The sequence below is a fragment of the Oncorhynchus mykiss genome, chromosome 4 (assembly GCF_013265735.2).
Source record: "Oncorhynchus mykiss isolate Arlee chromosome 4, USDA_OmykA_1.1, whole genome shotgun sequence".
NCBI classification, from domain to species: Eukaryota; Metazoa; Chordata; class Actinopteri; order Salmoniformes; family Salmonidae; genus Oncorhynchus; species Oncorhynchus mykiss.
The window spans coordinates 5,786,523-5,808,657 of NC_048568.1; the positions used below are offsets into that span (position 1 = coordinate 5,786,523).

The following is a 22,135-nucleotide window of genomic DNA, read 5'->3' on the forward strand; positions in this document are numbered from 1 at the left end:
TTTGTCCTCTTGGCCCACAGTAAAAGAGTCTCTGCCAGCTTTGCATTGTTATTTTGTCCTCTTGGTCCATAGTAAAATAGTCTCTGCCAGCTTTGCATTGTTATTTTGTCCTCTTGGCCCACAGTAAAAGAGTCTCTGCCAGCTTTGCATTGTTATTTTGTCCTCTTGTCCCACAGTAAAAGAGTCTCTGCCAGCTTTGCATTGTTATTTTGTCCTCTTGGCCCACTCCCTGCCACAGTAAAAGAGTCTCTGCCAGCTTTGCATTGTTATTTTGTCCCACATTGGGTTCTGTCAGAAAGGTAGTTCCTAAACCAATTTACTGCCCCTTCACTGAGACCGATGTTACTGAGTCTAGCTAGCAACTATTCATGGTCAATGGAATCAAAGGCCTTTAATAAATTCACAAACAGAGCAGCACAACGCTGCTTTTTATCAAGTGCATTAATGATGTTTGCCACTGCCATAGCTGCAGTTGTAGCTATGGCAGTATTCATAGCTTAATGTATGAATTAGATCCCAGGTGGAGTTGCCTGGTTATGGTCTCAGTTCAGCTCGTTCATTCCACTCCTTGTAGGCTACTCCATGGCATTTGCCAAAGACATGGGAAATGACCGGAGTGGCAGGGAGTGGAATGTTAGCTAAAACAACTGGACCCAGCCTCTGCAGAACGTTGACGTGCATCGGACAATCCCATGCCATTGGGACAGTCATTGCACTTTGAAACCGACGCCCACGTATGGGACTGCCCACCGGGCAAAATGCGTGAAAAGAGTGTGTCCCATGTACATTTTCTGTCAGGTCATAAAATGTGTAAAAATCACCTGTCTGGGTAGCGAACGCACGTTTTTTTTGTACATAGTGTGTTTTACGCTATCCTAATAAAAATCTGATGTTCGTTAACAAACTTTGCAGCAGAGAACACTTTCTAATATATCATAAAATGTACATGCCAAGCTCAGCCAATGGGTGCAGCAAAGTTCTAATAAACGTATACATTGGAGATGTCAAAGTTTATTCTAATTTGCCTTTATGCTGAAATGTAGCCTAAACATCATCGACGGTCATTATAGTAAATGCTCGTGCATGTGGAGACGAAAGGCAATACACATAGTCTATTAATCAAATTAATGATGAGGAAGATATGTCTAATTCAATTGTACAGGCCTACATGTATAATATAATAACTAGCCTACTATGCCAGTAGCACATACATCACATTTTCTATGTTCGTCCATTTTAACTGCAAGCATTCAACTGAGTAATGTTACCTGCCTTGTTACTCTACTGTGCACCCAGTCTCGGGAGGGTTGGATTTGCGTGAGTGGGGCTCGATCAGGCTCAGTGCGGTGAACGAGCTCAAACAGCGGCTGTGCGGAAGTTCTGTCATCCGTGCTGCAGAAGGGGCTTCGCCCTCGCGATTATCCTCGTCACAACTTTATGCTTGGATAAAAGCGGTTCAGGTGGAACTTCTGGACAGTACAACCCAACTTGAGTTTTACTACAGCCACCTTTGTTTTCGGTGAGTATTTATTCAGTGGTTTCACAGGGTCAACATTCCTGCGTTTAGAAAAACCTTGTGCCTTTTTTCACCTAGCGTGAATGCGGGAAGCAGCGCGGGGTGGCAGTGCGTGCTTGCGTGACATTTCCGACAACACTGCCGTGGAGCTCTCCATTTTGGTTTCACTTTGTTTGGTCCCCCGATATTTTCAAGAAGTACCACTCTGTTGCTCCGATCGGAATGATTGTAAATTTGTCTAGCTGATTATTACTATTTATTGCGGTATGATTGACAGACATGATGTCCGCGCGACAGTCTCCAAAATAGGCCAATGAAGATGCGTGGGTGGGATGTAAAACCTCTCAATTTGAGCCGTCGTGGAGTCCTGACAAAGAAACTGCTGTTTTGAACCACAAACATGAGGGTATTTTTACTGACTGCACATTCTCAAAGTAGACCATTGATGATAGCAGATAGTTCATTGTGGTCAACTACGTTCAAATGCATTCTAGACTTTTATAGATCTAGGCTTGAATAGCTGAAAGACATTTCTGATGAACTCAACTTCCTTCACTATGGAGTGGATTTTAGTCAGCTAAGGCTTAAAATAAAAAAGGCTACAAATGCTTAGTTATTGCAGACTGAACTCCTCTATGTCAACACTGTAGAACATATGTCATTGACAGGCTGGCTGTATATCACATCAAAAATGATAAGCTATATAGAAATCATTCCTTTTTGCTTCCCGAGGTACACACACACTGAGCGGCTGGATGCCAGAGTCTGCCACGGTGTAGCACGCCTGGAGTATAGGGATTAAGGGCCTTGCTAGAATAACCGAATCACAGCAGATTTGTCCCTATTGTACCCTCTGGTTGAAGGCCCACCCCAGCTAACAAGAACGCCCCCACAACTTTAGAGAAGGTTCCTTAAGAATCTCATTAGGTCATTAAATAACGTTTTCATAGGAATGTTTGTGTGATGTAATGAATGTTTCTAAGAGACCATCTACTTAATGTCACATAGATCCTACCCAGAATATGGTTACTTTATCAGAATCTAAGATGTTAATGTTCTAGACACGTTTTATGGGATAATTTCTGTGTATCAGTTGTCAGGTGTAATTGAACCCCCAAAGAGTTTAATTACACCTTGTTGCTGTTTCTGAGCCTATCAAAACAAATTTGATTAGTCACATGCACCGAATACAACAGGTGTAGACCTTACAGTGAAATGCTTACTTACAAGCCCTTAACCAACAATGCAGTTTAAAACATAAGAATAAGAAATAAAAGTTACAAGTACCTGTTCACCTCGCTTCCATCCAGAATGCGAGGTCAGTACAGGTGCATCAAAGCTAAAGGCCGTCAGATTGTTCAACAGCCACCACTAGCACAGAGAGACGGCTGCCTAGCTACAGACTTGATATCATTGGCCACTTTAATAAATGGAACACTAGTCACTTTAAGAATGTTTACATATCTCGCATTACTCATCTCATGTATATTCTGTATCCTTCACTATCTATTCTTTACTATCTATTGCATCTTAGCCACTCTGTCACTGCTCATCCATATATTTTATACTTTTACTTTCTCATCCTATTAATTTACTTGATTATGTGTATTAGGTTTTGTTGCGGAATGTGTTAGATATTAGGTTTTGTTAGATATTACCTGTTAGATACTGCTGCACTGTCAAAATAGTCTGGGTAGCCATTTGATTAGATGTTCAGGAGTCTTATGGCTTGGGGGTAGAAGCCTCTTAGACCTAGACTTGGTGCTCTGGTACTTTGTGGTAGCAGAGAGAACAGTCTATGACTAGGGGGGCTGGAGTCTTTTGCAATTTTTAGGGCCTTCCTCTGACACTGCCTAACATCAAGCCCTGACTGTTCTCATCATTGATTTGATTTACTTATTTCAAGAGCTTTCTGTATAGTTGTCTAATGTTGGTGAGGCATGTTAACCTGTTTTTAATGATAATCCTGAATCACTATGATCAATAAAATATTTTTGTGTACATTTATAGTTAGACTATGAAAAAATCACTCAGCCATTTCCTAGTTAGCAAAATTGTAATAGTTGGCCTAATTTCAGTTTGTGGCAAAATCAGCTTGTATAGTGTAGAGAATCATTGTACCATCTAAACCGCTGTGAAATATATTTTCCCAAAATATTGTATTTTCAACTGTTTGAAGCTGGTGTACAAAATCAATAGTAAAAGACACAAAAACTAAACTTACGGCTCCCAAGTGTGGCAGTGGTCTAAGGCATGGCATCTCAGTGCTAGAAGCGTCACTACAGACCATGTTTCAATTCCAGGTTGTATCACAACTAGCCATGATTGGGAGTCCCATAGGGCGGTGCACAATTGTCCCAGCGTCGTTAGGGTTTGGCTGGGGTTGGCCGTCATTGTAAATAAGAATTTGTTCTTAACTGACTTGCCTAGTTAAAGAAAAAATGTGTTTTCAAAAAAATAACTGAAAGCATAGAAATAGGGCACATAGAACAGATCTACCGCTTCTTAGACTTGCTTACAATGCGAATGACAGATCTATAACTCACATTTCTATGTTAATTTGGTCTGGTACCCCAAAAAGTTACATATTGCCACTTTAGCAGAGCTGAGATTTACTTCAAAGTGCATTCACTCTATTACTTACACCTATAAAGTTGTTTCCTTGACATAAACACAGCAAAAAAAGAAACGTCCTCTCAATGTCAACTGCGTTTATTTTCAACAACATTTACATGTGTAAATATTTGTATGAACATAACAAGATTCAACAACTGAGACATGAACTGAACAAGTTCTACAGACATGAAACTAACAGAAATGGAATAATGTGTCCCCGAACAAAGGGGAGGTCAAAAGTAACAGTCAGTATCTGGTGTCGCCACCAGCTGCATTAAGACATTTCTGGGGGAATGGACCTAGCCCTCACCCTCCAATCCAACAAGTCCCAGAGGTTTTATTTTATTTCACCTTTATTCAACTAGGCAGGCTAGTTGAGAACAAGTTCTCATTTACAACTGCGACCTGGCCAAGACAAAGCAAAGCAGTTCAACAAACACAACAACACAGTTACACATGGAATAAACAACCATACAGTCAATAATACAGAAGAAAAAAAGTATATACACAGTGTGTGCAAATTAGATAAGATAAGGGATAAGGCAATAATATAGGCCATAGTGGCAAGGTAATTATGATATAGCAATTAAACACGAGTGGTAGATGTGCAAAAGATGAATGTGCAAGTATAGATACAGGGGTGCAAAGGAGCAACATAAATACAGTATGGGGATGAGGTAGTTGTATGGGCTATTTACAGATGGGCTGTGTACAGTTGCAAGGATCTGTGAACTGCTCTGACAGCTGGTGGTTAAAGCTAGTGAGGGAGACATGAGTCTCCAGCTTCAGCGAAACGGGTGGCACTGTGATAGACTGCATCCAATTTCTTGAGTAGAGTGTTGGAGGCTATTTTGTAAAAGACATCGTCGAGGATCTGTAGGATGGTCAGTTTTACGAGGGTATGTTTTGCAGCATGAGTGAAGGATGCTCTGTTGCGAAATAGGAAGCCGATTCTAGATTTCATTTTGGGTTGGAGATGCTTAATGTGGGTCTGGAAGGAGAGTTTACAGTCTAACCAGACACCTAGGTATTTGTAGTTGTCCACATATTCTAGGTCAGAACCGTCCAGAGTAGTAATGCTGGACGGGTGGGCAGGTGCTAGCAGCAATCGGTTGAAGAGAATGCATTTAGTTTTGCTTGCATTTAAGAACAGTTGGAGGCCACGGAAGGAGAGTTGTATGGCATTGAAGCTTGTCTGGAGGTTAGTTAGCACAGTGTCCAAAGAAGGGGCAGAAGTATACAGAATGGTGTCGTCTGCGTAGAGGTGGATCAGAGAATCACCAGCAGCAAGAGCGACGACATTGAGAAGAGAGAAGAGTCGTTCCGAGAACTGAACCCCGTGGCACCCCCATAGAGACTGCCAGAGGTCCGGACAACAGGCCCTCCAATTTGACACACTGAACTCTGTCTGAGAAGTAGTTGGTGAACCAGGCAAGGCAGTCATTTGAGAAACCAAGGCTGTTGAGTCTGCTGATAAGAATGTGGTGATTGACAGAGTCAAAAGCCTTGGCCAGGTCTATGAATACGGATGCACAGTCTTTCACCTCTTTGGGCTTAGATCCCGCTAACGGGATCGATATGACAAAAGCCAGTGAAAGTGCAGGGCGCCAAATTCAAAACAACAGAAATCCCCAAATTAAAATTCCTCAAACATACAAATATTTTACACCATTTTAAATATACACTTCTTGTTGATCCCACCACAGTGTCCGATTTCAAAAAGGCTTTATAGCGCAAGCAAACCAAAAGATTATGTTATGTCAGAGCCAAGTCACAGAAAAACAGTCATTTTTCCAGCCAAAGAGAGGAGTCACAAAAAGCAGAAATAGAGAGAAATTAATCACTAACCTTTGATCTTCATCAGATGACACTCAGGACTTCATGTTACACAATACATGTATGTTTTGTTCAATTAAGTTCATATTTATTTTAAAAAATCTCAGCTTACATTGGCTCGTTACGTTCAGTAGTTCCAAAACATCCGGTGATTTTGCAGAGAGCCACATCAATTTACAGAAATACTCATAATAAACATTGATAAAAGATACAACTATTATGCACGGAATTATAGATCAACTTCTCCTTAATGCAACCGCTGTGTCAGATAAAAAAAAAACGTTACGGAAAAAGCACACCATGCTATAATTTGAGTACAGCGCTCAGAGACCAAAACAACCCAAACAGATATCTGCCATGCTGTGTAGTCAACAGAAGTCAGAAATAGCATTATAAATACTCACTTACCTTTGATGATCTTCATCAGAATGCACTTCCAGGAATCCCAGTTCCACAATAAATGTTTGTTTTGTTCGATAATGTCAATTTATGTCCAAATACCTCCTTTTTGTTCGCTCGTTTAGCCCAGTAATCCAAATTCATGACGCGCGAACATTAGGAGCAGACGAAAAGTCAAAAAGTTCTGTTACAGTCCGTAGAAACATGTCAAACTATGTATATAATCAATCTTTAGGATGTTTTTAACATACATTTTCAATAATGTTCCAACCTGAGAATTACTTTTTCTGTAGCAATGCAATGGAACTCAAGCTAACTCTCACGTGAACGCGCGTCCAGCTCGTGGCTTACTGGCAGACCTCTGACTCATTCCCCTCTCATTCGTCCCCTCTTCACAGTAGAAGCATCAAACAAGGCTCCAAAGACTGTTGACATCTAGTGGAAGCCTTAGGAAGTGCAATTTGACCCCATAGACACTGTGTATTCGATAGGCAAAGAGTTGAAAAACTACAAACCTCAGATTTCCCACTTCCTGGTTGGATTTCCCACTTCCTGGTTCCCACTTCCTGGTGTTTGCTTGCCATATGAGTTCTGTTATACTCACAGACATCATTCAAACAGTTTTAGAAACTTCAGAGTGTTTTCTATCCAATACTAATAATAATATGCATATATTAGCAACTGGGTCTGCGTAGCAGACAGTTTACTCTGGGCACCTTATTCATCCAAGCTACTCAATACTGCCCCCAGCCCAAAGAAGTAAATCAATGGCGGTTATGATATCGTTTAGGGCCTTGAGCATGGCCGAGGTGCACCCATGACCAACTTAGAAGCCAGATTGCATGGCGGAAAATGTACGGTGGGATTCGAAACGGTCGGTGATCTGAAAGGCATGGTAGCATAGATATAGGTCTGTAGCAGTTTGGGTCTAGAGTGTCTTCCCCTTTGAAGAGGGGGATGACCGCGGCAGCTTTCCAATCTTTGGGAATCTCAGACGATACGAAAGAGAGGTTGAACAGTCAAGTAATAGGGGTTGCATCAATTTCGGTAGATCATTTTAGAAAGAGAGGGTCCAGATTGTCTAGCCCGGCTGATTTGTAGGGGTCCAGATTTTGCAGCTCTTTCAGAACATCAGCTATCTGGATATGGGTGAAGGAGAAATAGGGAGGCTTGGTCGAGTTGCAGGGCAGTTGACCGGGGTAGGGGTAGCCAGCTGGAAAGCATGACCAGCCGTAGAAAAATGCTTCTTGAAATTCTCAATTATAGTGGCTTTATCAGTGGTGACAGTATTTCCTAGCCTCAGTGCATTGGGCAGCTGGGAGGAGGTGCTCTTATTCTCCATGGACTTTTCAGTGTCCCAGAACCTTTTGGAGTTTGTGCTGCAGGATGCAAATTTCTGTTTGAAAAGGCTAGCCTTAGCTTTCCTAACTGCTTGTTTATATTGGTTCCTAACTTCCCTGAAAAGTTGAATATCATGGGGGCTATTTGATGCGAATGCAATACACCACGTGATGTTTTTGTGCTGATCAAGGGCAGTCAGGTCTGGAGTGAACCAAGGGCTATATCTGCTCCTGGTTCTACATTTTTTGAATGGGGCATGCTTATTTAAGATGGCGAGGAAGGCACTTTTAAAGAATAACCAGGTGCTCAATGGGATTGAGATCCAGGCTCTTCGCTGGCCATGGCACAACACTGACATTCCTGTCTTGCAGGAAATCACGTACAGAATGAGCATTATGGCTGGTGGCATTGTCATGCTGGAGGGTCATGTCAGGATGAGCCTGCAGGAAGGGTACCACATGAGGGAGGAGAATGTCTTCCCTGTAGCGCACATCGTTGAGATTTCCTGCAATGACAACAAGCTCAGTCCGATGATGCTGTGACACACCGCCCCAGACCATGACGGACACTCCACCTCCAAATCGATCCCGCTCTAGAGTACAGGCCTCGGTGTAACGCTTATTCCTTCGACGATAAACACAAATCCGACCATCACCCCTGGCGAGACAAGACCGTGACTCGTCAGTGAAGAGCACTTTTTGCCAGTCCTGTCTGGTCCAGCGACGGTGGGTTTGTGCCCTTGGGCGACGTTGTTGCCGGTAAATGTCTGGTGAGGACCTTCCTTACAACAGGCCTACAAGTCCTCAGTCCAGCCTCTCTCAGCCTATTACGGACAGTCTGAGCACTGATGGAGGCATTTTGCGTTCCTGGTGTAACTCGGGCAGTTGTTGTTGCCATCCTGTACCTGTCCCGCAGGTGTGATGTTTGGATATACCAATCCTGTGCATGTGTTGTTACACGTGTTCTGCCACTGCGAGGACGATCAGCTGTCCGTCCTGTCTCCCTGTAGCTCTATCTTAGGCGTCTCACAGTACGGACATTGCAATTTATTGCCCTGGTCACATCTGCAGTCCTCATGCCTCCTTGCAACATTATGGCGTTAGTCATTAGTGCTGGTGGCTTGGGTTCGAGACCCGCTAGGCCGCAGGGGCGGGCAACTCCAGTCCTCGAGGGCCTGATTGGGTTCATGCTTTTTCTCCATCCCTAGCAAACTCAGCTGATTAATCGGATTGCATTCTAAACTGAAGATCATGATTAGGTGGTTATTGGAGTCAGGTGTGTTAGCTGGGGTAAAAACTGTGACACCAATCAGTCCCTCGAGGACTGGAATTGCCCACCCGTGCAGCGAATCACCCTTCTCTCACATCCCTAGCAAAATATGTTAATGTCATTATTTGGGAACAGAATTTATTTCAAAAGTTATTTGAGATGCTCAGCTATGTAGAATGAATAAATACTGATAATTTATGAAGTAGCGTAAATCTAATTTTATTTGTCACATACACATGGTTAGCCACTCAATGTTAGTGGTGGCTGTTTAACAGTCTGATGGCCTTGAGATAGAATATGTTTTTCAGTCTCTCGGTCCCTGCTTTGATGCACTTGTACTGACCTCGCCTTCTGGATGCTTGCGGGGTGAACAGGCAGTGGCTCGGGTGGTTGTTATCCTTGATGATCTTTATGGCCTTCCTATGACATCGGGTGGTGTAGGTGTCCTGGAGGGCAGGTAGTTTGCCCCCGATGATGCATTGTGCAGACCTCACTACCCTCTGGAGAGCCTTACGGTTTTGGGCGGAGCAGCTGCCGTACCAGGCGGTGATACAGCCCGCCAGGATGCTCTCGATTGTGCATCTGTAGAAGTTTGTGAGTGCTTTTGGTGACAAGCCGAATTTCTTCAGACTCCTGAGGTTGAAGAGGCGTGGGTGGACCAATTCAGTTTGTTTGTGATGTGTACGCCAAGGCACTTTCTACCCTCTCCACTACTGTCCCATCGATGTGGATGTCCACGATCATCTCCTTTGTTTTGTTGACGTTGAGTGTGAGGTTATTTTCCTGACACCACACTCCGAGGGCCCTCACCTCCTCCCTGTAGGCCGTCTCGTCGTTGTTGGTAATCAAGCCTACCACTGTAGTGTCGTCTGCAATCTTGATGATTGAGTTGGAGGCGTGCATGGCCATGCAGTCGTGGGTGAACAGGAAGTACAGGAGAGGGCTCAGGACGCACCCTTGTGGGGCCCCAGTGTTGAGGATCATCGGGGTGGAGATGTTGTTACCTACTCTCACCACCTGGGGGCGGCCCGCCAGGAAGTCCAGTACCCAGTTGCACAGGGCGGGGTCGAGACCCAGGGTCTTGATGACGAGCTTGGAGGGTACTATGGTGTTAAATGCTGAGCTGTCGTCGATGAACAGCATTCTCACATAGGTATTCCTCTTGTCCAGATGGGTTAGGGCCATGTGCAGTGTGGTTGCGATTGCGTCGTCTGTGGACCTATTGGGGTGGTAAGCAAATTGGAGTGGGTCTAGGGTGTCAGGTAGGGTGGAGGTGATATGGTTCTTGACTAGTCTCTCAAAGCACTTCATGATGACGGAAGTAATTTAGCTCAGTTAGCTTAGTTTTCTTGGGACAGGAATAATGGTGGCCCTCTTGAAGCATGTGGGAACAGCAGACTGGGATAAGGATTGATTGAATATGTCCGTAAGCACACCAGCCAGCTGGTCTGCGCATGCTCTGAGGACGTGGCTGGGGATGCCATCTGGGCCTGCACGTTAACATGTTTAAATGTTTTACTCACGTCGGCTGCAGTGAAGGATAGTCCGCAGGTTTTGGTAGCGAGCCGTGTCAGTGGCACTGTATTGTCCTCAAAGCGAGCAAAGAAGTTGTTTAGTCTGTCTGGGACCTCTACATGCTTTGTAAGTAGGAAAACCTGCCAAATCGGCAGTGTATCAAATACTTGTTCTCCCCACTGTATACAGAATAACAACAGTACATCCTGCCAGCACGCCCACAAGTGTGCTGAATGACACGTGGAAGAGAGCGAGGAACAAGATGGGAGAACAATCCAGGCTGTTTGCTCTGAGACCGTCATAATGATGTAATGAAACAAGCAGGGAGCAGATTTCGAACCCTCAACATTCTAGCCCGAAGTCCAGCACGCTATCGACTGTGCCCAAATGTATTAATTGGGGTTGGGGCCAATTGTAGCTAAAAACACTTTATCAATTGGAATCTTTAACAAGTGGAAAGGGGACAAAGTATTATTATTAGTTTTCCACAAGCATAGCAGGCAGTGAATTCTGCTAACAATATTGCTAGGATGGGCTATTAGCTAAACAATAGACTATCCAACCTTTACTAAAGAATTGTCTAATACCCAAGCTAGGTGTGGAACCCCCCCCCCAACTTGCAACAAGTTATTCGTATCCATCTTTCCACATCTACCTACACATGTACAGTGGGGAGAACAAGTATTTGATACACTGCCGATTTTGCAGGTTTTCCTACTTACAAAGCATGTATAGGTCTGTAATTTTTATCATAGGTACACTTCAACTGTGAGAGATGGAATCTAAAACAAAAATCCAGAAAATCACATTGTATGATTAAGTAATTCATTTGCATTTTATTGCATGACAGTGCCGCCTTGGTTTTGCTTGTGGCGGTATGTACACAGATGTGATAATAACACACGTGAATTCCCTCAGCATATAGTGGGGTCAGCATTTAAACATCAGAAACTCCAGGTGGGGTGAAGAGGAGCTTGCAATGTTTTCAACTTCGGGACACCAGGAATTGTTTGAGAAAGCACAGCCCCTAACCCTGACTTACCAGAAGCCACCACTCAATCCAATCGAAATATGGAGAAGCCGTCCGGATCTATAGCAGAGTCGAGTTTATTGTTCGTAAGCCACGTCTTAGTAAAAACAGACGCCACATTTCTCTGATGTCCCTCTGCTGTTGAAGCCTTCCTCTGATTTCACAAATATTGGAGTTTGATACCCCAGGTCAGGACTCCACTGAGGAAGGTGAATGGATACATATGTGTTAAGTTGTGTACGGCACAAAATGAGTTGGGGAACTCCCATGACCCCAAAAGCCTTAGAAAGTTATGTCAAGGTCAAAGGTAACACACAGATCAAAATTGGCATCCTCTGCCTCGTAGGTGTAGTGGTCCAGGGTGATGAAGTAGGAGCCTGACTAACCTTGTCAGATATGTTTTCTACGCACACTGATCTGTCATCTGAGAACAACTGCAGTGAGAGAGAGAGTAAAAATAGGAAATGTCATAGTTCATTTGGAGTTGGAAAGTTTAACATCTTAATGTTGCATTCAAGGTAACAGTGCATTTTAAGACTGTTACTGTATCAAGAGGCAACTATGGATAATCATTTAGCTAAATAAATGATAACATACTATGTGGGACTGAGTCGAGTACCAATCCATGCCACTCATCAGTCAGTATAATACTAAGCCAAACAGCCTACTGTCATTTCACGCCCAACCCTTGTCATGGAGAGCTATCCTCCTACAGGTTCCCTTCATCCCTTACCTGTGTGTGTGTGTGTGTGTGTGTGTGTGTGTGTGTGTGTGTGTGTTTAGGGATGAAGTCAACCTATAGGAGGATGGCTCTCCAGTCAGTACAGAATTATCCTCTGTATAGAACCATCTTTCTAACCAATTAGACAGCAGTTGATAATAGTTAATAACATAATGCTTTTGATATTTGTCACATGCCCCAAATACAACAGGTGTAGGTAGACCTTACAGTGAAATGCTTACTTATAAGCCCTTAACCAACGATGCAGTTTTAAGAAAATACCTAAAAAAAAAAGTAAGAGATGAGAAAAACAAATAATTAAAGAGCAGCAGTGAATAACAGTAGCGGAGCTATATACAGGGTGTTACGTTACAGAGTCAATGTGAAGGCTATATACAAGGGGTACCGATACTGTGTCAATGTGGAGGCTATATACAGGGGGTACTGGTACAGAGTCAATGAGGAGGCTATATACAGGGTGTTACGTTACAGAGTCAATGTGAAGGCTATATACAAGGGGTACCGATACTGTGTCAATGTGGAGGCTATATACAGGGGGTACCAGTGCAGAGTCAATGTAGGGGGGCACCGGTGTCGAGGTAATTGAGATAATAATGTACATGCAGGTAGGGTTGTTAAAATGGCTATGCATAGATAATAACAGAGAGTAGCAGCATGTGGGGTGCAAATAGTCTGAGTAGCCATTTGATGAGCTGCTCAGGATCCTTATGACTTGGGGTAGAAGCTGTTTAGAAGCCTCTTGGACCTAGACTTGGCGCGCTGGTATCGCTTGCCGTGCGGTAGCAGAGAGAACAGTCTATGACTTGGGTGGCTGTTGTCTTTGACAATTTTGTGGACCTTGCTCTGACACCGCCTTGTGTAGAGGTCCTGGATAGCAGGAAGCTTGGCCCCAGTGATGTACTGGGCCGTACGCTCATACCCTCTGTAGTGCCTTGCGGTCGGATGCCAATCAGTTGCCATACCAGGCCGTGATGCAACCCGTCAGGATGCTCTCGATGGTGCAGCTGTAAAATCTTTTGAGGATCTGAGGACCCATGCCAAATCTGTTCAGTCTCCTGAGGGGGAATAGGTTTTGTCATGCCCTCTTCACGACTGTCTTGGTGTGCTTGGACCATGTTAGTTTGTTGGTGATGTAGATGCCAAGGAACTTGACGCTCTCATCCTGCTCCACTTCAGCCCCGTCGATGAGAATGGGGGCGTGCTCTGTCCTCTTTTTCCTGTAGTCCACAATCATCTATTTTGTCTTGATCACGTTGAGGGAGAGGTTGTTGTCCTTGCACCACATGGTCAGGTCTCTGACCTCCTCCCTATAGGCTGTCTCATCGTTGTCCGTGATCAGGCCTTAATGATGGTGTTGAAGTTGTGCATGGTCGTGCAGTCATGGGTGAACAGGGAGTACAGGAGGGGACTGAGCACGCACCCCTTAGGGGCCCACGTGTTGAGGATCAGTGTGGCAGATGTGTTGTTACCTGCCCTTTACCACCTGGGGACGGCCCATCAGGAAGTCTAGGATCCAGTGGCAGAGAGACATCAGATATTTTAACATTCTGTTTCACGGAAACATGGCTCACTCGGGATACGTTATCGTATACGTACCTGGTTTCTTCACACATCGTGCCGACAGAAACAAACATCTCTCTGGTAAGAAGAAGGGCAGGGGTGTATGCCTTGTGATTAACGAGTCGTAGTGTGATCATAACAACATACAGGAACTCAAGTCCTTTTGTCCACCCCCCCCCCCCCCCCCCCCAAGCAGTCAAGGTGTCTGCCCTGAACAAACTTCATTGAACTCTATGTAAACTGGAAACCACATATCCTGAGGCTGCATTTATTGTAGCTGGGGATTTTAACAAGGCTAATCTGAAAACAAGGCTCCCTAAATTTTATCAGCATATGGAAGGCGCAACCTAGGCTGGGAAAATTCTGGATCGTTGTTACTCTAACTTCTGCGACGCATACAAAGCCATCCTCGCCCTCCTTTTGGGAAATCTGACCACGAATCCATTTTGCTGCTCCCAGCCTATAAAACAGGAAACGCCCGTGCTCAGGTCTGTTCCACGCTGGTCCAACCAATCTGATTCCACGCTTCAAGATTGCTTCGATCACGTGGACTGTGATGTGTTCTGGATAGCGTTGAACAACAACATTGATGTATAGGCTGATTTGGTGAGCGAGTTCATTAGCAAGTGCATCTGTGATGTTGTACCAACAGCGACTATTAAAACCTTCCCCAACCAGAAACCTTGGATTGATTGCAGAATTTGAGCAAAACTGAAAGCACGAACCACTGCTTTTAATCGGGGCAAGGCGACTGGAAACATGACCGAACACAAACAGTGTAGCTATTCCCTCCAAGGCACCTACACCACCCGATGTCACAGGAAGGCCAAAAAGATCATCAAGGTCAACAACCACCCGAGCCACTGCCTCTTCACCCCGCTATCATCCAGAAGGCGAGATCAGTACAGGTGCATCAAAGCTGGGACTGAGAGACTGAAAAACAGCTATGTCAAGGCCATCAGACTGTTAAACAGCCATCACTACATTGAGTGGCTGCTGCCAACATACTGACTCAAATCACTAGCCACTTTAACAATTAAAAATTGGATGTAACAAATGTGTCACTAGTCACTTTAAACAATGCCACTTCATATAATGTTTGCATACCCTACATTACTCATCTCATATGTACAGTGGGGCAAAAAAGTATTTAGTCAGCCACCAATTGTGCAAGTTCTCCCACTTAAAAAGATGAGAGGCCTGTAATTTTCATCATAGGTACACTTCAACCATGACAGACAAAATGAGGGGAAAAAATCCAGAAAATCACATTGTAGGATTTTTTATGAATTTATTTGCAAATTATGGTGGAAAATAAGTATTTGGTGACCTACAAACAAGCAAGATTTCTGGCTCTCACAGACCTGTAACTTCTTCTTTATGAGGCTCCTCTGTCCTCCACTCATTATGATTGGAGCTTGCCTAATCAATAGCCTGCTTTAATAACAGAAGCTCAAATAAATAACTATTGGTAATTGAATATTGAAATCATAGTTGATTACCTGGTTAGTTAGATTCTGGACTGAAAAATGATAGCGCTTAGCTTTTTATTATCGTCCCTACTTCACCATCACCTTGACTTTCACCATCAAAATCCGGTTTCCACTAAATAGCATAGCCACATCGTAAAAATGTATGAAAACAAATGTTTTATTTTTGGCTTTAATTTAAGGTTAGGGTTAGGTGTAAGGTTAGCAGTGTGGTTAGGTTCAAAATCAGATTTAAATAAGATACATTCTTAGAAATAAGTGAGTAAGAGAGTTTAATCGTTATGACTTTGTGGCTGTGTTATTTAGTGACAACTAAGTTCATTGGCTATAATTGTCACCTGCATTAAAAGATGAGTAAAAGATTGCAGTTGCGAGAGCAAGATTTTTTGGTGTGAGAGAATAAATCCATGTCGGGTGCGGAGTGTACGTGAGAGCTCAGTAACTTCTGAGTATCAACATGTAGTATCTCTGCAAAACAAATCTCTGCTCTCAAATGAATATTTTGCAAGTGGTAATGATGTTCTGCATGCTCAAACTCACACTTGCAAGTTTAATTTGCGTGCCTCTGCTGCCTGTGTGCCCGCTACACTCATCTTCTGCTCACTGGACTTCTCATCTGTGCTTTTTTTGCTCAATGATGTTTCATCAAGCTCGACATTTCCATCTTTCCATCTCGCACAATGGACTTTAGAGGCCGATTTGACTTTAGAGGCCGATAGGTGGTCTACAGCATTGTCAGCCCAGGAACACCACTAAAAATGCATCTAGCTATTACATTTGGTACAGTAACATCGCACAAATATACACTACCGTTCAAAACGTTTGGGGTCACTTAGAAATGTCCTTGTTTTTGAAAGAAAAGCTCATTTCAAAGTCCATTAAAATGACATCAAATTGATCAGAAATACAGTATAGACATTGTTAGTGTGGTAAATTACTATTGTAGCTGGAAACTGATGATTTTTAATGGAATATCTACATAGGAGTACAGAGGTCCATTATCAGCAGCCATCACTCCTGTGTTCCAATGTCATGTTGTGTTCACTAATCCAAGTTTATCATTTTAAAATGCTAATTGTTTATTAGAAAAACATGTTTTCAATTATGTTAGCACAGATGAAAACTGTTCTGATTTAAAGAAGCAATAAAACTGTCCTTCTCTAGTTGAGCATCATTTGTGGATTCGATTAGAGGCTCAAAATGGCCAGAAACAAGGTACTTTGTTCTGAAACTCGTCAGTCTATTCTTGTTTTGAGAATTGAAGGCTATTTCATCTGAGAAATTGCCAAGAAACTGAAGATCTCGTACAGCGCTGAGTACTACTCCCTTCATAGAACAGCGCAAACTGTCTCTAACCAGAATAGAAAGAGGAGTGGGAGGCCCCGGTGCACAACTGAGCAAGAGGACAAGTACATTAGAGTATCTAGTTTGAGAAACCGACACCTCACAAGTCCTCAACTGGCACCTTCATTAAATAGTACCCGCAAAACACCAGACTCAATGTCAATAGTGAAGAGGTGACTCTGGGATGCTGGCTACACTGCATAAAACCCATGAGTAGCCCAATGCCTTTATTTCAACTAGCTAATGTTAGCTAGCTAGCTAAAGCTATACTGAACAAAAATATACATGTAAAGTATATTTCATGAGCTGAAATAAGATCCCAGAAATGTTCCATATGCACAAAAAGCTTATTTCTCTCCAATTTTGCACACACATTTGTTTACATCCCATAGATATCGTTTGATTCCTTTGAGAACAAAACAGTCTGAATACGGAAGATGTTAGCTAGCCAGCTAAGTAGCCCTGTTTGCTAGCTTCAACATTGTATACACTAAGATTAGTAGCTAGCTGGCTAAAAACTCCACCCAACACTTACCTACCAGTCCATGAGAAAGGGGCCATTTCGGCGCCACTCTTCCAACTTTCTAAATGTATTCCAAAGTATATCCAGTTTCTGGATTGGTCATGAGCAGTCTTTTTATCGCTTCTTTTTCTCTTTTGGTGTCGAGTTGATTCAGATCCAAAAACTGAGAATTATGCTTGTTTCTGTCGATATTTTCTGAAAAACTGTCCTGGTAGCAGGGACAACATTATCTGCAAACAAGTTAGCTAGCTTGTTGGCTTAGTCTGCTCTGTGTTTGCTTTTGGCGGCTGTAGCTCGCAGGTGACTTTCTTTCCTCTTCAGCCCCGAAGCCATGGCAGCAGCGTCGTTTGAGTAGGCATGATTTAGCACAATGACACACCTTGCCCAAAAGGCCAGCCCAAGGCGGCTGAGGGCTCAACCCTATTGTATTCATTCAAAGTGAAAACACAACACAAGAAGTGGGGCGACCTGTGGATTCCACCTTTAAGGCATGAGTGTTAATCTTTAAAAATAATTTAATAAGCAACCATTAATCTGTAAATTATCGAATGCCTAGGAGTGTGGAGTACCTACAATTGTGTTTTTATGTTGCGTTTGTTGGGTCTCCTCTTGTGTTGTGAAAAGACTGATTCAGATATGTCTCTTATATTGTTGCATTTAACCTTTATTTTTCTTGGGGTATCATGAAGAAATAACAGCTTAATTTAGCTTATAAAGACATCGTAAGACATGCAATTGGTCTCTGCACAAGTTTAACACACTTGTTTTCAAACAGATTTGGTGCTACATTGCTGTTGTTTAGCATCTGTAGATTTAAGCATTGCTTTGCTAATTCTCTCCTCTCTGCTCCTTTTCCAGTTTGATGGCGAGGCCGAGCCACAGTGAGCATGTCCTGCAGCAGTTCAACAACCAGCGGGAGTGGGGCTTCCTGTGTGACTGCTGCATTGCCATTGGCGACATCCACTTCCGGGCCCACAAGGCCATGCTGGCTGCCTGCAGCTCCTATTTCCGCATGATGTTCATCCGAGACCAACAGGGGACGGCGCGCATGGACCTCAGCAACATGCAGATTAGTGCGGAGTGCTTCGACCTAATCCTGCAGCTCATGTACTTGGGCCGCATCGCGGTGGGCAGCTATGAGTTCGAGGAGCTCAAGGCCTCAATGGCCTTCCTGCAGATGTACTACATCCCTGACTCCCTGGAGGACCTCGGGGACATCAGAAGCGCCTCAAACCTCACACCGTCCTCCTCTTCCTCGTCCAGCTCCTCTTCCTCCGCTGGCCCGGCAATTATCGGCAAAATGATGTTTGGAGTCCGCATGTATGAGCAGCAGAAGCCAGGTGCCCCAGAGAGCAAGCCCAAAGTTGCAATTACTGCTGTGCAACCAAGCATTCCTGTCCCAGTCAACAGGCCTCCACTCGTGGTGGAGGAAGTGGCACCCCCTTTGGTAGTAGTAGCATCACCGTTTCTAGACAGTGTAGCTGAGCAACCTTGTGACCTGCGTAAGAGGCCCAGCGCCCGGATCGCCACCTTAAAAGAGCGCCCCCGCTTCGGACGCACATACACCTGCGATGACTGCGGCTTTGTTTTCAGCTGCGAGAAGCTGCTGATTGAGCATATCCTCACCTGCACCAACCGTAAGGCCTTCAAGGTCCCCAGGACCAGCGCAGGGGCAGACAATGATTCCAGCAAGGCGGAGAGCTCGGCCTCTGAGGAGATGGAGGAGCACAGGGTGGTCTGCAAGGCTAGAGGAGATTGGCCGGACCACAAGTCTGACTCCGACACGGCGATCAGGTCTGTGGCAACTGGTACGGAAAACGAGCCTGGGTCTGCCAGAAATATCACCATCAAGGTGGAGCCGGAAGAAAACGTGGTGTCCGAGATGATGGATGGCATTAAGGTGGTCCAGGTGGAAGATATCAGTGCGAGGCACAGTGCACTCAATGACACTATGAGGGACCCGATTAAATTTGACCAGGAGCCCAAGGCTGGTGTTTCCGTCATGAACGACAGCAACAAGCCATTTGAAGGGCACATGTCCAGCAATGAGGATTCTGGCATACCTCCTAAGATGCACAAGATGAAAGAGGAGAAGAAGGACGGGAAAAGTTTGCCATGTGAGCTGTGTGGAGAGCTTCTCACGGAGGAGTACCAGTCAGCCCACTACATCTCCAGCCACATGGGACACATCTGTGCCTGTGGGAGGTGTGGCCAGGTCCTAATCAGGGGGTGGCAACTGCAGGAGCATGCTGAGCGCTGTGGCGAACCTCAGAGTGTGGACACTGACTCTCATGGGGAGGAAGGCGACACGCCCCTGCCAGAGGACCTGCAGGCCATGGACGATGGGCTGCTGGATGGGGGCGACCTGGCCTGCCCCCACTGTGGCCTGCTTTTCCAGAGTGAAAGCCTGGCCTTGGAACACGCTCTGACCTGCCACGAGCAGGAGCTGTTCCGCCCTGTCCTGCTGGAGGATGACGGTGTCGAGCCTGACCACCGGCGCAAGCATTTCTGTGCCATCTGTGGTAAGGGCTTCTACCAGCGCTGCCACCTGCGGGAGCACTACACCGTCCACACCAAGGAGAAGCAGTTCAGCTGTCAGACGTGCGGCAAGCAATTCCTGCGTGAGCGGCAGCTCCGGCTGCACACCGACATGCACAAGGGCATGGCGCGCTACGTCTGCCCCGTGTGCGACCAGGGCACCTTCCTCAAACACGACCATGTGCGCCACATGACCTCGCACCTGTCGGCCGGGGAGACTATCTGCCAGGTGTGCTTTCAAATCTTCCCCAGCGGAGAGCACCTGGAGAAGCACATGGACGTGCACCTGTACATCTGTAGCGTCTGTGGGGAGAAGTTTCGCCTTCGCAAGGACATGCGGAGCCACTACAACTCCAAACACACCAAAAGACTGTGTCCTGCTTGAATGAATGTCTGTCTGTTACTTCAAAGTCATGAACGTGAGAACAAATGTATGCACTTAAACACCAAAAAATAGAACCTACTAAATCTGCACTTTCAAAATGTATGCATAATCGAAGTGTCTTATTGCCTAAAAGTTTAGGCATATATTTTTGAGTTTGATGTCTATTTGTTTTCCACCCCTGTACTAAACACACAATGTAATTTCATGACATTTCCACATACAGTAGACAAATCCTTAGCACATTTGCCACACACAGAAGAGTGGCGCAGCGGTCTAAGGCACTGCATCTCAGTGCTAGAGGCGTCACTATAGACTCCCTGATTCGAGTACACGCTGTATCACAACCGGCCGGGATTGGGAGTCAGATAGGGTGGCGCACAATTGGCACAGTGTCGTCCGGGTTTGGCTGGTGTTCAAAACTGACTTGCCTAGTTAAATTAAAAATGTAAACATTTATAGACAAATCCTGAGCAAATTTGTTCATGTTTTAATGCTTTTGGAATCTAGTGTCTAGCAATCAGCCTATGCAATACACAGTTAATGGAATGAAGTGGATTCAAATTAAGCTTCTTTTATTATTATTGTAATATGAATCCACACTTCAATATAGTCTTGTTGAGCAGTTACTGTACCAGCACTTATACAGTTAAAATAATGTCAATGCACAAAAACACTAGAATTGCTCCACTGGTTGAAACCAGAACAAATAGAAATGCATACTGAATATTGGCAATGGTTATAACTTAATTCCCTATGAAATTGTTCATGCCACAAAGGCAAGAGCATGCACTCGCTCTTTTGCATAATCAATTATTTAATCTGTTGTTCAGATTTCATGGCAATGTAGGGGTATTGTAAATTACCTATACAATTAGCAACATAACTTATGTACCCAGTGACTAGGACAGCCATCAATTTGGCTTTACAGACAAATCAAAAACGGTAATATTTCCTTTTTGTACACAGCTTAAAATCATTAAGTCTGAATCCACTCTTAGGAACTTTTATGTACTAAGTGATCTCTATTTCATTCATGTTACTTTAGCCTTCTCTTCAGCTTGGATAGGTATCAAAGTCAAATGTGTGTTACATTTAAAGCTTCCCTTTACATTTGCCTTTGTATTAACTTGGCTGCATTTACACAGGCAGACCATTTCACTAACTGGTCTTTTGACCAATCAGATCAGCCCTTTTTGTATGATTGCATTGCACAGCCAATATTAAGGTTTGTCCTACATTGGTGTTGTATTGCGGGGAACTACTTGAGCAATATGTCTCCTGCATGTTAGATAGTATCACACACATGTTGCTACTGTGAAATGCCAATCATGTTGTTTGTTTCACTGCAGAGAGAACATAATCTCTGAAAACTTCTTGACACGACATGCATTAGTGTGGGAGCTAGTGAAGCCTCTTAAACCATCACAATGTAGCTTACAAAATAACCATGTATGGATATTGTCTATTAGTTACCTTAACAGGGTGACATCCCTTCAGGGGCGATTAATGTTAATGTTTTCATTTGGATATTGATGCTTTTTCTCAAGGTCTGAATAAACCAAGAGGATACTCTCCGTGTGAAAAAACATTTTGTTTCTATCAAACTCCAGTGGGTTATGTTAATTAGTCTTTCATGTTGTCTCCCATTTACTTAATTACCACATATATACAAAGTATTGTAGCAGACAGCAACAGTGCAACTCCCCTATGGGTCTTAAAGCCCACAGGCAAACTTTCTAATCACTGTTCCAAAACGGTAACCCACGTGGGGGGAAATCGTAATAGGCCTACTTAGGTCAAGGGTTGTTACCCTATCCCCTCTGTTCGGAAAAGCATGTACCCTGGCTTCAACATAACAAGTCCCTCACGTGTATACACAACTCTGATAGACTCATCCCACTTCTGATCACAATGTAGGGAGCAACAACAGCCCAGAGGCAAACTTGCTAACCATGGCTCCAATAGAGTTAACCCACTTTGAAGAGATCATAACGGATCTAGGCAAGGGTTGTAGTATTTTCAGTGCTTGAC

General features: G+C 44.1%; 1 protein-coding gene across 2 annotated transcripts; it reads left to right on the plus strand.

The window, feature by feature from the left end:
- The first annotated feature begins 1,283 nt into the window (after positions 1–1,283).
- Positions 1,284–21,690, plus strand: LOC110521992 (zinc finger and BTB domain-containing protein 1). Of its 2 annotated transcripts, none has more exons than XM_021600027.2 (2): positions 1,284–1,519; positions 18,040–21,690. In XM_021600027.2, the coding sequence occupies exon 2, from the start codon at positions 18,044–18,046 to the stop codon at positions 20,102–20,104; it is 2,061 nt and encodes a 686-aa protein (XP_021455702.2). In that variant the 5' UTR covers positions 1,284–1,519; positions 18,040–18,043; the 3' UTR covers positions 20,105–21,690. The 2 variants fall into 2 exon arrangements, with proteins under 2 accessions (XP_021455702.2, XP_021455704.2); XM_021600029.2 differs by lacking the exon at positions 1,284–1,519 and adding an exon at positions 1,562–1,922.
- The last annotated feature ends 445 nt before the right edge of the window (positions 21,691–22,135 follow it).

What these genes read in the sequence shown, in the direction of transcription:
- LOC110521992 (XM_021600027.2), top strand. Translation starts at nt 18,044, where the DNA reads ATGGCGAGGCCGAGCCACAGTGAGCATGTCCTGCAGCAGTTCAACAAC.